The 15483-nt window shown below is 44.3% G+C and overlaps 8 protein-coding genes across 8 annotated transcripts; 5 read left to right on the top strand and 3 right to left on the bottom strand.

Moving 5' to 3' along the window:
* Window positions 1–815: 815 nt before the first annotated feature.
* Window positions 816–1647, top strand: I203_102058 (uncharacterized protein; the record flags this gene model as incomplete). The annotated part of the gene is made up of 3 exons (XM_065517014.1): window positions 816–840; window positions 899–1459; window positions 1532–1647. 3 exons carry the CDS (start codon window positions 816–818, stop codon window positions 1645–1647), a joined length of 702 nt encoding a protein of 233 aa, XP_065373832.1.
* A 412-nt stretch (window positions 1648–2059) lies between these two features.
* I203_102057 (uncharacterized protein) lies at window positions 2060–2912 on the top strand (the record flags this gene model as incomplete). Its single annotated transcript, XM_019146561.1, has 2 exons — window positions 2060–2093; window positions 2170–2912. The coding sequence occupies 2 exons, from the start codon at window positions 2060–2062 to the stop codon at window positions 2910–2912; spliced, it is 777 nt and encodes a 258-aa protein (XP_019004094.1).
* A 301-nt stretch (window positions 2913–3213) lies between these two features.
* I203_102056 (uncharacterized protein) lies at window positions 3214–4980 on the bottom strand (the record flags this gene model as incomplete). The annotated part of the gene is made up of 7 exons (XM_019146560.1): window positions 3214–3324; window positions 3382–3480; window positions 3533–3685; window positions 3761–3892; window positions 3955–4093; window positions 4176–4376; window positions 4442–4980. The coding sequence occupies 7 exons, from the start codon at window positions 4978–4980 to the stop codon at window positions 3214–3216; spliced, it is 1374 nt and encodes a 457-aa protein (XP_019004093.1).
* Window positions 4981–5366: 386 nt separating this feature from the next.
* On the top strand, window positions 5367–7012 carry I203_102055 (uncharacterized protein; the record flags this gene model as incomplete). The annotated part of the gene is made up of 9 exons (XM_019146559.1): window positions 5367–5403; window positions 5481–5503; window positions 5568–6001; window positions 6065–6143; window positions 6216–6304; window positions 6363–6434; window positions 6497–6584; window positions 6651–6830; window positions 6893–7012. 9 exons carry the CDS (start codon window positions 5367–5369, stop codon window positions 7010–7012), a joined length of 1122 nt encoding a protein of 373 aa, XP_019004092.1.
* Window positions 7013–7536: 524 nt separating this feature from the next.
* On the top strand, window positions 7537–10882 carry I203_102054 (uncharacterized protein; the record flags this gene model as incomplete). Its single annotated transcript, XM_019146558.1, has 12 exons — window positions 7537–8466; window positions 8605–8893; window positions 8957–9004; window positions 9072–9186; window positions 9252–9345; window positions 9415–9806; window positions 9881–9967; window positions 10063–10149; window positions 10246–10305; window positions 10379–10448; window positions 10525–10599; window positions 10670–10882. The coding sequence occupies 12 exons, from the start codon at window positions 7537–7539 to the stop codon at window positions 10880–10882; spliced, it is 2460 nt and encodes an 819-aa protein (XP_019004091.1).
* A 427-nt stretch (window positions 10883–11309) lies between these two features.
* Window positions 11310–13344, bottom strand: I203_102053 (NADH dehydrogenase [ubiquinone] flavoprotein 1, mitochondrial; the record flags this gene model as incomplete). Its single annotated transcript, XM_019146557.1, has 6 exons — window positions 11310–11467; window positions 11580–11899; window positions 12003–12549; window positions 12638–12771; window positions 12846–12876; window positions 13011–13344. The coding sequence occupies 6 exons, from the start codon at window positions 13342–13344 to the stop codon at window positions 11310–11312; spliced, it is 1524 nt and encodes a 507-aa protein (XP_019004090.1).
* Window positions 13345–13776: 432 nt separating this feature from the next.
* On the top strand, window positions 13777–14406 carry I203_102052 (uncharacterized protein; the record flags this gene model as incomplete). The annotated part of the gene is made up of 2 exons (XM_019146556.1): window positions 13777–14037; window positions 14224–14406. 2 exons carry the CDS (start codon window positions 13777–13779, stop codon window positions 14404–14406), a joined length of 444 nt encoding a protein of 147 aa, XP_019004089.1.
* Window positions 14407–14629: 223 nt separating this feature from the next.
* On the bottom strand, window positions 14630–15467 carry I203_102051 (uncharacterized protein; the record flags this gene model as incomplete). The annotated part of the gene is made up of 6 exons (XM_065517013.1): window positions 14630–14648; window positions 14704–14741; window positions 14822–14923; window positions 15015–15153; window positions 15228–15352; window positions 15444–15467. The coding sequence occupies 6 exons, from the start codon at window positions 15465–15467 to the stop codon at window positions 14630–14632; spliced, it is 447 nt and encodes a 148-aa protein (XP_065373831.1).
* Window positions 15468–15483: the final 16 nt, after the last annotated feature.

Genomic DNA, 15483 nt, shown 5'->3' with positions numbered 1-15483 from the left:
GCAGAAAGGAGTTGACGATTGAGTTTCAAACTTGCTTCACCCATCCGAAATTAATATGCACATTGATAGCGTATCGTCTTTCACATTTGACATGTGCAGGCTTTGATGGTGATTCAATAGATATTGTGATGGATATTTCACCTCACACCTTGTCTCATCGGATCAGACACATTCCTCATCTCGGTACAGAAGGTTTGACCCACAGATTCGACTCGCAGGTGCACTGGGCTCTGAATAAGACTCAGGGGCCATACCGTGAAAATGACTTCAATAGATAGTGATGAATCCATAAGATGTCTCTCTAATCTCGCACCAAGACCTCTATTTCTGATAGGTTGGGCTCATGTAGAGTTTTCCACTTTCGTAATAAACTGCATATGTGGTAAAGACAGATTGAAAGGAAGAACAGATGAATGCGAGTCGAATGATGGCATGACGACATCAGCATGGAAAGATGATGCAGGCTACAACAGTAACCGGGCCAATCTTCTCTTGAGGCGTTACGGCACATACTGTACGATACGGAGAACGGCTGTACATCACAATGAAGTGACAGAGAAGCAGCTCAGAAGGACAATCTTCCTTTCATCTCGCAGCCTACCTTTCAAATGAATACATGGTCACTTTCTTCGAATGACAGCAAATGATTTTCGTAGAAAAAAGGTTTAGACCAGAAGACACTGACATCTGCGCTCACTACATAGATTTTCCATATATCTGAGTGAGGCTAATAGTCTACCCCAGAATCATATAGATACACTAATCTACCAAAAGCGCTCAGTCTGGCGATCTGTGTATTGCTATAAATGATAGAAATGCCCGAGTTAAGACCATCAAATGGTAAGTACAAGCTCCCTTTTGAACTTTCACGGTACACCTCACCGGATTCGACTGACAGATGATTTGAACGGAATATTGGCAGCCAATCAATCCAATCCGTCATCATCAGACACCCAATCCACTCATCGAACCCTAATCGGGAGATGTCGATTCCTGCCAGATGTTCAATCCTCCTACTTCACCCTCCGGGACGCTCTCACAGCTGATGAAGGACCGGATGTCAATCTTGGACCAAAAAACCATGATGGGATCTGGTCCGGGGGGAATTTACTCATCACGATGAACGACGAGACTGGACCAGTGTCCGATAGTACCAACAAGACAGTGAAAAGTTATCAAGGCTTGAGTTGGGATACCAAACATGTTAGAGGGGGAATGTACGCTGAATCCCAAGACGGTTCCAATATTTACATGGGGAGGGCCCACAAGGACATCAGTATAGTCTCCAAGAGGACTCTACTTGATGTCAATGATCTTGTAGAGGGTTATCATTGGGTCAACAGTAACGGTCTGGACAAAGCAATTGAAGAATTGGATGAGTATGAGTACTATGAAATCGACAAGATTCTATCGCGTGCCTCCGAGTGGAACGGATTTTATAATTCCAAAGTTGACGGTGGTGGGTAAGAGTATGAACCTGCAAGAGAAGAACCGGTACAACTGCATGGGCTGATCGTGGGACAGTTCTCAGCATCCCAAGGTACTGAGGTCGACGACACGGATGGTATAAGCGGTCGGAAAACGAATCGACAGAGAATCAGACAAGTTGATGAGATTGATTTGAATTATGAGATCGTCGAGAATTGATTTGCTTCGCTCGACTTGACTGATGTTCACTTGACCGTACTTTCATGAATCTGTCTAACACTTACAAGTGTTGACGTGCGAGTTGCAGTATGTATGAGCTTATACTTCTCCCTGTTTGAAGAGAGAAATTCAAACGTGATACCGTAAAATGGTGATATTATACATTATGGTTTCTTTGAAGATAAAAATACTGTATATTTCAAGAGAAACAAACCTTCACCCACCCACTCTCCCTTGTCATGATCCGTCGTGTCAGGATGCATTGTGTGACCCGCTGCATGACGTAAGCCACAGCTCCGACTCAAAGGATCCTCACTGACTGCCGACATCCAGTGAACGAGCAGGACTGCATAAATATGAACATGATTCCCTGATTCACTATTTCTCAACACCCTAGAAGTGCAAGTGTACCATGTCAAATCCTTATCAAACTACTCGTATGGACGGTGAGATCCTTTTCAATCTCTCTCTTGTGAAAATAATAATGGTGTCTTGCTTTCTAATATTAGTCCATGTGAATAGCAGCTACAGTACCATCAAATGCTCCATCCATTTCCAATCGCAATCGAACGTTCCTTGGTAAATGTCAGTTCCGTCCTTCCGGCTCTTCCGTCAATTTCACCTTAATCGACGCTCTGACATCAGACAAAGGCCCTGATGTTCGCCTTGCCGAACACTCCCCATCCACTAGCGATCCCGAAACACATAGTGGATTGTGGTCAGAGGGAAATCTTATAGTCGACGTGAGCAGCGACATTATTCAAAGTCGTGATGGATCGACAGAAGTCACAAGCTATCAAGGTAAACCATGGATCACCCTGCCATTAAGCGGAACAATGTATACCATCCGAAATGGTAAAGAAGTACCTGTCGGTAAAGCTGTAATGAGCGCAAGTATAATCCCCAAAAGGACTCTGGTGGCGGGTACGGATATCGCCCCTGGATTATACTGGTTTCACTCCGAAGGTCTTGAACGAGGTATAAAGGGACTGGAGATATACGACAGAAAAGCGATCACAAGGGAACTGTCGGTCTCATCAAGTTGGTATGCATACTCCGAATCATATTCTGACCGCAAGGAGGGTGTACGATATGTATCGTCCCGCGATAGACCGGTAGATTTGGCAGGTTTGATCAGCGGCACGTTGGAGTATAGGATGATGGATGCAAAAGATGCCAAGTCGATGGATAAAGAGGATTGGGATCATTACGATGTTGATTTAGACTTCGAGGTGAGAGAGCAGATTGTGAACCGGGTAATTTAGCCTTTTTGTAAGAACGATCAATATCAAATACCGTTACGAAATTAGAATGAATTCGATAAGCAACAGTGAGATTGTTTATTGCTTGTTAGTGATTCACAAGCGGGAAATATCATCGGGTATGGGCAAAAATGTGAAAAGATCCATGATCATGCAGAGGAATAAATACAGAGTACCAATAGCAAATGATTAGATAGTAAAGAAAACAAAAGGGTAAGATTAGCTCGCATAAATCGATCACACCTCCAAAATCCGACACGACACGTCCAATTCACCAAAACCACCCGTAAGTGAAGTTGACCATCTATGATTCCCTGACTCCACCTGTTGATCTCTTCTTCTGATATTTCAGTATCCAAGGGTGTACCAATACTTCGGAAAGAGGTAATCGATCTTCGGGGTTGTATCGAAGTAGCTAATACATATCGGGCTAGTCAGTATTCTCCCACTGACGCGACTCAATCTCACTCACCCTTGTGATCAAATCAGCAGCTTCCGGAGAAACACTCTCTGGTATATGCAAGTCTATATTTCTTATTCTTCTATATGTAGCTTGATGTCCCGCATGATCCTATTTTTGCACCCTAAGTCACGCTATCTTCTCGTTCAGGCTTGTTACTCACTTCGAAAGGTGGACTTCCAACTAAGAATTCATAACACAGCACACCCAATGCCCATAGATCTACTTGAGCGGTATGTTCTTTACCCTCAATCATTTCGGGTGGTAAGTAGTCTAAAGTACCACATAGCGTGTTTCGCCGGTTTGACGGGGCGTGCTGTGACAAAAACAATCATGTAAGCTTTGATCATACATTCGATCTCAAGTTGCAAAGTAAGAACATGGTACATACCACACTCCAACCAAAATCAGCGATTTTCAACTCCCCTTTCAGCCCGATCAATAGATTCTCAGGTTTGATATCCCTGTGCATGACGTGTTTCTTGTGTAGATACGATAACGCATCTGCCATTTGAGCAATGTACTATCGGACAAGTGAAATCCGTTAGCTTGTTTCATGTCCCACAGTCAAGGAGGTAAGCTCACTCTACTACTTTTCTTTTCATCGAATCTCCCATATTTACTCAACTGTTTGTACAGTTCACCTTTCATTGCGAATTCTAATACTAGGAAAATCCGCTTGGAGTCATGGAAATACCCATATAGCCGAAGGATATTTGGGTGTCTGTCCACAACAACATGATCTGTCAGCTCATCTGATCACAAAGTGATATGAGATAATCTGATAGAGGTACTACGTGACTCACCTGAGGTTTTGTTGAATCTCAATTTCCCTTCTGACTTGTTTCTCGACTTTCCCTTGTACGATCTCCGATTTGTGTAAACATTTCAAAGCGACGATGAAATGTGGTGGGGCCTTTGTCCTTGCCAAGTAGACTCTCCCAAATTTACCTTTACCCAATGGTCGACCAATCTGAAATTGTGGTAGAGACAACGGTATACCTGCGCTGTGTACCAGATAAAATCAAATTAGATCAAACCACCCAGCTTTGTTGAATCTTATATGACTCACCTTCCACTATCCATTTCCAGTAGCTTAGCTGACTCTCCCGTGACCACCTCTTTATCTTCTACATCAGCTTCCAGTCCTCCATCGTATTTACCCAATTCCATTCCTTTACTAGACGTCGTCTGAGTGGTACTACTTTGATATTTAGGTATATTGGGATTGATCGAGCTTGACAATGCCCTGGAGGAAGTGGAATGTACCGGTCCATGTAACCCATGTGCAGTATGTTGTTTCAACTTCCCTGCTGGAGAGTTGGTCTGTTTTGTAGATACTGGAATATTGATACCTGCTAATTTCATCAAGGGACCTCTCTGAGATTCACCATAGTTGTTATTCGTACTTGACGAAGATGATAGGCCTGTATTGGGAGGTCGAACCAGCCCGGGGTTCATGTATTTCTTCAAGACGGGAGGTAATCTGTTCTGCGAAGAGGATTGATTGTTATTGTTATGTGACCGACCAACAGGTGAAGGTGAGGGTGGTCCACCGCCTGCACCGAGGGAAAGACCGCCCATCATCTGCGCCAAAGGTTGGGTGGACATGACTGGATGTTCTCTCGAGTGTCAAGCTGATGTATGTGAGATGAGCTATGTTAGAGGAGAAAAGTTGATATGTATGTTGATTGATCAGCTATACGAGTAGTAATTGTTTACGCACGGGACAGTTTGGCAAAAAGCAGGCGCGATCACCCAACACCAGGAGATAAACAAACAGCAGTTAGGCACACCCAGCTGGAAATCTCTCTTGCCGCGTGCCTGCTGGGGATGCATACTGGCGTACGCCTAAATTCGCCATGTACCGGCTCAAGATATCTGGAAGGGTGCCGAACGAATCTTTCGACTTTTCAATGTTGTTGCAATTTCACCACCGCATTCTACGATAACATACCCTCATTCATTGATTGATACCGGAAGATCAGATAGCAAAAATGTCACGAAGAGATGTGGGAAGGGTAGTGATGGATGGTAAGTCATCAATTTTAGAAAAACCTCTAAAATGCACGACCAATGTCTGATCTGCTCTTCTGTTCTTCCTCGAATAGTCGCATTCTTCGCTGCATCGCAGGTAAGCTAACAGCGATGTCCCTAATTTGGGCCACCATACGTAAAGCTCACATGATGTATCTCAGGTCGCACTCTACTACGCACTTCGATACGTCTTATCCTCCCTTGATGGCGGTTCACCTTCATCTCGATCATCCAAAAAAGCCAAAGAGAAAGGTAAACTCCTACTTTCCGAGACAGGTTTGACAGATAAACAACTATCCGAATTAGAGTTGGACGAATATGAATCGACAATAGCAGGAGAGATAGTCCCACCATCAAAGATAGATGTGACATTCGATTCGATAGGTGGTTTAGATGAAATTATCAATTCTCTCAAAGAAACTGTTATTTACCCCTTGACATTTCCTGAATTATTCGCATCTGCCGGAGGAGGATTGTTATCCGCTCCTAAAGGTGTGTTGTTATATGGACATCCGGGATGCGGGAAGACGATGCTTGCCAAAGCATTGGCGAAGGAGAGCGGAGCGACGTTTATTAATTTACCGTTATCGAGTTTGTAAGTCAGCTTCTCATGCTATATTCTCCGTTGGCGAGAAAAAAAGCTGATGAGAATTTATAGAACTAACAAATGGTTTGGAGAATCGAACAAATTGGTGGCGGGTCTGTTCTCTTTGGCTAGAAAGGTACAACCTAGTATAGTGAGCATACTTGAAACTCCCCATCAATGTCAAACGAAGGGATTGCTGCTTACGTTCATTCCCTACCTTTAGATATTCATCGATGAGATAGACTCTTTGTTCCGGGAGAGATCGGCGGGTGATCATGAAGTGACAGCAATGATGAAAGCGGAATTCATGACGTGAGTGTTGTACCTGTATGACTAATATGGACATCAGGCTGATACCGTATTTTTCTAGTCTTTGGGATGGATTGACATCAGGAACGGATACACGCATATTGGTGCTAGGTGCTACGAATAGACCGAATGAGTGAGCAGCTGAAGATCTTCTCGACAATTCTGAGGGAAAAAGCTGATTTCGTTTGTTCTCAGTATCGATCCTGCTATCCTGCGACGAATGCCTAAAAGATTCCCTATACGGTTGCCGAATTACGATCAGCGTATAAAGATCTTAACGCTTGTCAGTTGTACCATGATTGCCCGACAGATCTTAGGTAATCCAACTGACCGCTGTAACATCCCTCAGATGCTTGCTCACACCATCCTCGAATCCCCGTTCATCCCTCAACTAGCCCTTAAGACCGATGGATTGTCAGGATCAGATCTGAGAGAGACATGTAGGAACGCAGCTATGGTACCTGTACGTGAGGTGATGCGAGATAAAGGTAAAGCGGGTAAGGAAGGATTAGAAGATGCTAGAAGAGAGGTAAGTTGTAATCCAATATCTCTCTATTTCTGCATTTGCTGATCACATCATATTTGTTTCAGGGCTTCAAATTACGTCCACTTCGATTAGATGACTTCAATATACACGATTCCCATGCGTATGCTCATGTCGAGCCTAGTCGCAAACAGCCGCCAGGAGCATATGGAGATGCATTGGATTAGATGGACCTGCTGTATCTATGATTATGTATATATACTGTACTTCTCCCATCAATATTTGATATTCCAATGCTCGGTCTTGGGTAACATAAATGTCCCAGGGGCAAAGAGGGATGGCGTAGATGTCGATCGTTCAGGGTAAATTGGGGTTTGGTGCACGGCGGCTGACTTGTCCGAAGAAAGCAACCCAAACCACAGAAGGCACACATATGGGTTACTGACCTCGCAAGTAAGCTGACTTCCACATCCTCTCATTCTCTTCGTTCCGCCTACGGTATCATCTACATCGGACAGAGCTTTCCCTCCTTACCTCGCGTGTTCTGTGATCTGCTGTCCTTCGCAATCATCGGCACACGGGTATGGTGATCTCACTCACCAATCTATTTATACCCTCAACTACCTTCTTTTGATCATCTCGACCACCGTCTACCCACGTTGGAGAGTCCCCCTGTACATCCTCCGCATTGTCTCGACTCTCCCAACAACTCAACAATCCCACAATCCCACAATTCCACAATCCCATCATCATGCCTCACTCTCAGCCCTCTCCTCGAGTACCTTACCGCGCAACGTCCACGCCACCTCGTACGCCTCTCCACTTACCCGCCGTCCCATCCTATCGAGCCCCTCAGAGGGAATACCCCGAATCGCCCACAGCAGGTATAGAGCGCAATCGCGAACTCCACATCAAACCTCCCGTATTCAGTCTGGGTCAACCTCCTCCTCCTCGAAAGCGATATCTACCTAAATTTATCAGATCACCTAAAAGGGCGTTGGTGTATTTGGTGTTATTGGGTTTATTGGGATTCACCGTGAAGACGGCGTACAGTCATCTGAAGGGAAAGAAGGTATTGAGCCTAGGATGGAATAAGAGAGCAGGAGAAGGGTTCTTCGGTGGACTTGGCCAGAAATCACAAGAGGAGGAAGAGGAAGAATATGACGATGGGTTATGTAGATTCGTTTCTCCCGTTGAAGCTTATCAAAGGGACTTACATCGTCTTCGATCTTTATTCCCAAATTCCCACATACCTTCCTCACCTCACCATCATAGTCACAATCATAATCATAGTCATACGCACAGTCATCATACCTATTCACCTACAGGACACCTAATAATCTCAGATGATCCAGATGCTCCTCATCCGATTCCTCAATTATTGAGTCTAGGAGAGAAAAGATGGGAAGAATTATTATCAAGACAAAGTCGGACTCTCTCAGAAGCCGTTAAGGAATATACCAGGAGGTATGGACGTAAACCTCCAAAAGGGTTCGATAAATGGTGGGAATTTGCGATGGAACATAATCTGGTACTACCAGATGAGTATGATAGGATTAATCTCGATTTGGCACCGTTCTTTGCACTGCCCAAAGAGGAGATGAAAAGAAGGATGGAGATGGTAGAGAATATGGAAAAGACTTTTACACTTGTCATTGAAGATGGACAAGTGGAGATTGAGGTGGGTAATATCTCTTACTACGAACCTAACTATCGAAAGGATATATGATATACATCATACTATCTCAAAAATCCTTCTTCTGACTATCGCCCTCCATCACGAACGATATATTGATGTATACCTTTTGAACTTGACCAGATACGTGATCCTGGAGGACTCAAATGGGGTGGAACCCTTCCCCGAGCGCACGAAACTTCCAATCTCCTCAAGGGATTCATCAAATACTTACCTAATATGAAAGCTACCTTTTCGATATTTGACCAACCTCAGATATACCTATCCTGGGCTAGAAGAGGGTCATTGATTGATTTGGGACTACGAGGGGAAGTAACGACTCATCTGCATGAGACGGATGATAGTGAGGTGAAATTAAGTAGGAGTTGTGCACCCAAAACGAATTTTAGGAAAGATCCGGGATCCTCTGAGGGTGAGTCGACATTGCTTCTTTGTCTTGTATATTCAATGATGCTGATTGTGCTTGGGGTGATAGGCAAATCATTCATCTATGATAGTCTGGAAGCTGGAGATCCATGTCAGAGTAAGTCCAGCTGGTCCTATATCTGCATCATCAATCTAAGCTGACCTGGCAATACCGTCAAACTCAGACCCCTACCTAATTCCCTTACATGGATTGACACTCGAACCTCACGGTCACGATTCCTTACCGAAACCTCATACCCAGCTATTACCTTTATTCAGTCTCGCCAAAACATCGATTAAGTAAGCCCAATCCTACCGACACTTGCCTTTGGTGCAATAGCTGATAAAGGGATTATTCTGTGCAGCTCCGACATCTTGATTACTCCCTTGGACCAATTCCATGATAATCCCGGTAAAGATCCTATATGGGAGGAGAAAAGCAGTTCAAAGCTTGTCTGGGTGAGTTCCACCCTTCACCATTTCAGCTATATAATGTCGACTGACAATTGTTTTTGTTATGTTTTATAGCGAGGTAGCCCAACGGGAATATCGATGATGAATCGAACATTGCCTTGGCGGCAATCACACCGTATCCGATTACATCACTTTGCAGCCAACACCTCGCAAGATTTAATGGAGTTCATGATACCTGATCTTGGCCAAGACCAATCATTTTCTGAGGAAGGGGATGACCAGTTGGGTGATGAACATCAGAGAGGAAAAATACAATATCACGCTTCTCCTCCTCCTTCGTCGGAAAGACAACGGCAGGAGAAAGACAAGAAAAGTATGAGTGCTCCGCTCACGTCGCTAGAAGATGAATACTCGACGGAAGAAGTCATGAAATTTTACTATGATATGAAATTGTCTGGTCAACCTATACAGTGCTCTGAAGAGGATGGGACTTGTGAGGATATGAGGTGAGCTCACTCTCTGATCTACCTACCACAAATGGGATGATCGAGCTGATGCTGGATTACATTTTGTGTGATAGACGAGAGATCCAGTGGGCAGGACATCAAGGTGCAGAAGAGTTGAACCGACATAAATTCCTCTTGGATATTGATGGGAATGGATGGAGGTGAGTCCTGTTCTCACTACCGAGCACCAACCTGCCAGGTTTTAGGTCAACGCAAGTGCGCAATAGCTGATTATATGAGATTGATTATATAATAGTGGTCGATTTAGGAGATTGATGAGTACCAATTCGATGGTAATCAAAATGACAATGTTCACCGAATGGTTTCAACCTCACTTGATACCGTTAGTCCCCCGCCATTTTACTATCGCCATACTCATTCGATACACGAGATATCAAAGGGAATGCTGATGTTTTGATCCGATTGATTGGCGATACAGCTGGTTCATGTACGTTCCTGCCAAGTTGGATTTCTCAGATTTGACCGATATAATGGCATTGTGAGTTGATACCATCCCTTGAGGGCGTATCTGATATCATAATACTCAACTCGTTCTCATTCATCCATCGTAGTTTCCGAGGTACACCTAAACATCCTGAACTTGGGTTTGACGAGACGGCAGCTGCCCTAGCAAGGAATGGGGTGAGTATAGCCATCGTCAGGTTTTGGGACACGACTGATGTAATTGACTTGCGTTGATTTTGTGATGCTGTCATAGCAATGTTTCGTTCAACGTATGTTCAGGATGGAAGATCTTCAAGCATACATGATGAGGCTGTTCCTTGAATATGCAGTGAGTCGTCCATCATTTGTTAAACAAGGCAGAAGTGTCTTGCTGATTGTTGTCGATTCGGGATGTATAGCGTATAGCAGCGGATGAAGGTGTAGATATGGATCTCACTTTATCCGATATTGATATCGATATCGATAGTGAAAAACAAGACGAATCAGCCGATTATGCAGAGCCTGAGCAAAACGAGCTGCAATCGACGATGATTGATGATGACTCCGGTGTTATGAGTCAAGATGGCCTTGACCAATCTAGCGAAGAATATGCCGAGTCTGAGGAAGTATAAATGCATCGGAGAGGAGGTATAAGTGGGGAAAGGGATGAGTGAGCGCATTATTTTCACACTGGGTAAAACAATTTTCGCAATTTTAGATCGTCACAAGTACGGTATTGTACATAGATTCTCATGGGGCGTGTAGACCATGTCATATTACCATTTTCATAAACTCCTTCATTAGCAGTTCATAATTCTTGGTTGGTGTAATATCTGCCAATCTATTTCATTGCATGTAGTATTACCCATCTTTGGATGGATCTAAAGCTTTGACCGATAAGGTCGTCCAATACAAATCATGTGGGTTATACCCCTTATTGCAGGCACTCCGAATCGAAATGCTGGCCGAACAGTCTTTAGTATACAGATATATATATATGTATCAAAATGCATGGGGAAATCGAAACCTACATCCCACTCAAGAATAAAGACAAACAGACTATGGGGCAGAGATCTGAGCGATATTTCGATGAGCATCACCACCTAAATTATCAGGTAAAGCGTATCTCATATCAGCCTCCGATAACAATCTACCACCGAATAAAGTTTGTCCGTTCTTGGCGTGGAAAGCTGCTAGACGAGCTTCCACTTCTGGTCCTGTAAGTCAAACCAATTACATATCAGCCTATGACCTTTTACACCGGGGTAACAAGATGATCAGATTGAAAGGTCGTGGGTGGTGATGGAAAAAGAGAACGGTTTTACTCACTGAAGTGCCTCATCAAACCCTGAATGGGCCAAGCAGCCGCATCACCCAAAGCACAAATCGTATGACCTTCAACCTGTTTGGTCAACTCCAATAACATATCAATCTCCCTCTCCTGAGCTCTTCCTTCTACCATCCTATCCATCATGTTCATCATCCAGGTCGTACCTTCCCTACAAGGTGTACATTGTCCACAAGATTCATGTTTGTAGAATTTGGAGAATCGAGCGATGGCAGAGATCATATCGGTCGTTTGGTCCATTACTATTACTGCACCTGTACCGAGGGATGTTTGAGCGTCTTTGAGTGAATCGTAGTCCATCCTGCAAGCAATCAATTTTTGATCAGTATCTTACCTTCCCTACATGTCATGTAGTATTGGGTTGGGAAATTGTCTTTGATAGGTTAGATGGATATCACACTCACAATACCTTCTCACAATCTTCTCTTGGAATTACAGGCACCGAACAACCACCAGGTATAATACCTTTCAAGTTATTCCAACCTCCTCTAATACCACCACAGTGCTTCTCCAATAATTCCTGAAGGGGGATGGACATCTCCTCCTCGACGACACAAGGGTTATTCACATGTCCAGATATACAGTACACTTTGGTACCAGAGTTTCTATCTCTTCCAAAAGAGTTGAACCATGCACCACCTCTTCTGGCAATCGTAGGTGCGACAGCAACAGTCTCGACATTTGCTACAGTTGTTGGACATCCGAAAAGACCGACATCCGCGGGGAAAGGAGGCTTCAATCGAGGTTTACCTTGTTTACCCTCGATAGATTCGATCAAAGCTGTCTCTTCACCACAGATGTACGCTCCTGCACCTCGATGGAGGTAGACGTCGAAATCGTATCCTGATCCACAAGCATTCTTCCCGATCAAACCGGCCTTGTAAGCTTCGTCGATAGCTTGTTGAACGTGGGATGCTTCTTGGTAGAACTCTCCTCGGATGTAGATGTAGGCTGGAAAGGAAGAAAATCATCAGTTTAACTATTCCTGTGTTTGAATCGAACTCGGATCATATGAGTAAAATGAACGAGGCGGACTCACCGGCATTGGCGTTCATACCTCGTCCAGCAACTAAACAACCCTCGACGAGCTTGTGAGGATCACCTCGCATGATCTCTCGATCTTTACATGTTCCAGGTTCACCTTCATCTGCATTGACGACGAGGTATCGGGGTCTGTTTGTTGTGACAGTCCATGAATCAGCGTAAGTGACATTGAAAGACACTTTGAAGGTCGGAGTTCAACTCACCTTGGATCCTTCTCCCATCCAGGTTTGTTCACTGAAAGAGCAAATCAAAATCAGCAAAAGAGATCGAAGCGCTGAGGAATACAATTTTCCAACTTGTGACACTGATCGCAGTATCGTTGTATGATGATCATTATGTGAATGGTAAGAAAAGAAGTTGATACCCACTGAAACTCCATTTCAAACCACTTGGAAACCCAGCACCACCTCTACCTCGCAGACCTGAATCTTTAATCGTCTGAATAATCCAACTATCACCTTTCAAAATGATTTCCTTGGTCTTATGCCAGTCCCCTCTACTTTGAGCACCCTTCAGACCATGATCATGTTTACAGTACAAATTGGTGAAGATTCGATCTTGATCTTTCAACCCTCCATAATGTCTTACAGGAGGATCAGATACCGTTGCCAGCGATCGGACTGCGATCCTAGAGGAAGAAGAAGCTTTGGAAGCGGAGGAGAGGGAAGGGAGGGATCGTATTATTGCTCGTGAACGTATCATGTTGGTTTGAGTGTTTTGTGGTGTGAAACAAGAAGTATACGATGTACGATCGGATAACAATCCAAATGTTCGACAAGCTGAGATGGCCGATGGTGGTGTTCGTGGTAATTGGTGATAATTGAGCATCTCCTCGTTGGCTGAGGATAACATCTGGTACTCGATTGGATGGGAACAATTGCACGTGGCGGATATACTCGGACGCATCACAATGTGGCATCACACCGACTCATTCAACAGTCTGTGTTTGTACCCCTTAGCTTTGTCGAGTGGAGGTGGTCCATGCTAGCAGGAATTCTTTATGCTCCTATGACTATATCCTGTTGATGGAGGCAGCCCACTCTCGATCTGTTGATCGTATGACCCCTTGCATCCCTATCCCTGGCCGGTCCACATCCAAGAGTAGCGTCGAGTTCTCTCTCCTCCCCGACCAGAATGTCACCACCCTCTACGAATATTCTTCTTGATCCCATACCAGAGATCCGCGCAGCGTTAAAATCCAACTCGTTCGGAATATCTTCATCTCGCATAATAGAAGAAAGTTCGTTTCCTGTCACCCGGCAGGACCTTGAGAGCATCAAAGATGAGTCCAGAAGCACTGGTACGACTAGTGTACGCGTAGTCGGACGAGCGGAATTTCAGTTGTTGGGTGAAGAAGGGAAGGTTGGAGTGAGGTTGGACAGGAGTGGGTGGACTGTGAGTTCAGACTTCATCTGTGACTTTGGCCTCTCATCAAATCATGATGTACAAGAGGAGCATACTCTCATTATGTAGGTTACAAGTGTGTTCTGCGGAACTTATACATCGTCGGATGGATGTGTCCTTGGATATATGACGGTCATTGCTAAAGTCTTCCCTGCTTACGTTCATTCGACACTGCAGGTCGAAACTATACAAGAATCGTCATCTTCTCAGATACATCAAAAGCTCAATAAAACGTACGAAAGCTTGGAATCCCTATTGATAGATATTAGTGAATTGTATGTCAGAGAAATGAATAACGAGATATGGAAAAGGTTCGGGATGGATAAGCACGAGGACGATCAGCACCAAGAGAATATATAGTAAATCAGTGAACATCTGACCTCTCCGAAAGAGCTCTCTTTGCGAACAATCAAATGAACAGCACAGTCTTTGAGAATAAACAATCGGCATTATCAACTTGTAGAACTGTTGTAATCGTATATATCCCTCATGCAAGCTGCAATTACGATCCCAAACCCAGAGTGGTGCATCCTCATATGTCTCCTTGACTGATCAAGAGTATATATACAGGTTATTGTAATGTTTAATCCGATTTAGGTTTACTGAGAACTCTGTGAGAGGATTCTCGGAAAACATATTGTTTTGAACCTGGTTGACCATCGGCGGGTGGGGAGTGGTGATGGTGTCGATTTGGGCTGCGTAGAAAGTATCAACATGTTAGCATTGGAAAGGTGAAATGTGGGATTAAGAGAAACAAGTGTAACTTGTGACTCACCCTCAACGTAGAGTAATGAACCAGGTTGTAATTTCTCAAGAGCCTCGGCAGCCCTTTCTTTGAAGTTGAATACGGTGAACCAGGATGATTCTCGGACAGGGTCTAGGGGGACGAGATCAATCAGCTGTGTCGTTTTTCGGCATGGCAAAAGGCACAGCTGAACGGTGTATACTGAACGAAGGCGAATACTCACAACCTTGTTCATCAAGAACGGGTTCTGCAAAAGCAAGTACATGTCAATATGGTGTCTCCGTTTGAACAGACGACGGTAGTCCATCAACTCACTTCCTTCAGCATCTCTCTTACCGGGTTTGGTAACAGCAAGAGAGTATCTACAAGTCCATCACATATCATCAGCTCGCTCCTATACTCATAGACATGATGGGTGTAGCTGAAATAGACTTACCTATAGTAATCTTGACCACCGCTGGTAGTTCCCTTCTCAGGGGCAGCACCGAGTCGACCCACGAGTTGAGCTTTGGATACGAATGATCTGGTTTGAGTTTGAGCTTGGAGAGGAGCTCGGAGAGACTACATAACGTGAGATGGTCAGTGAAAGTGGAGGAGGGGAAGACGCGTCGAGAATGAGTCAGAGGTATGTAGACCAGCAGACAGGACCTACTTTGAGAGCAGTTGATCGGAACATGTTAATTGATGATCTG

The sequence above is a fragment of the Kwoniella mangroviensis genome (genome assembly GCF_000507465.2).
Source record: "Kwoniella mangroviensis CBS 8507 chromosome 1 map unlocalized Ctg01, whole genome shotgun sequence".
NCBI lineage: Eukaryota > Fungi > Basidiomycota > Tremellomycetes > Tremellales > Cryptococcaceae > Kwoniella > Kwoniella mangrovensis.
The sequence above is the reverse complement of the archived record's forward strand: the minus strand, read 5'-3'. Positions and strand labels throughout refer to the sequence as shown.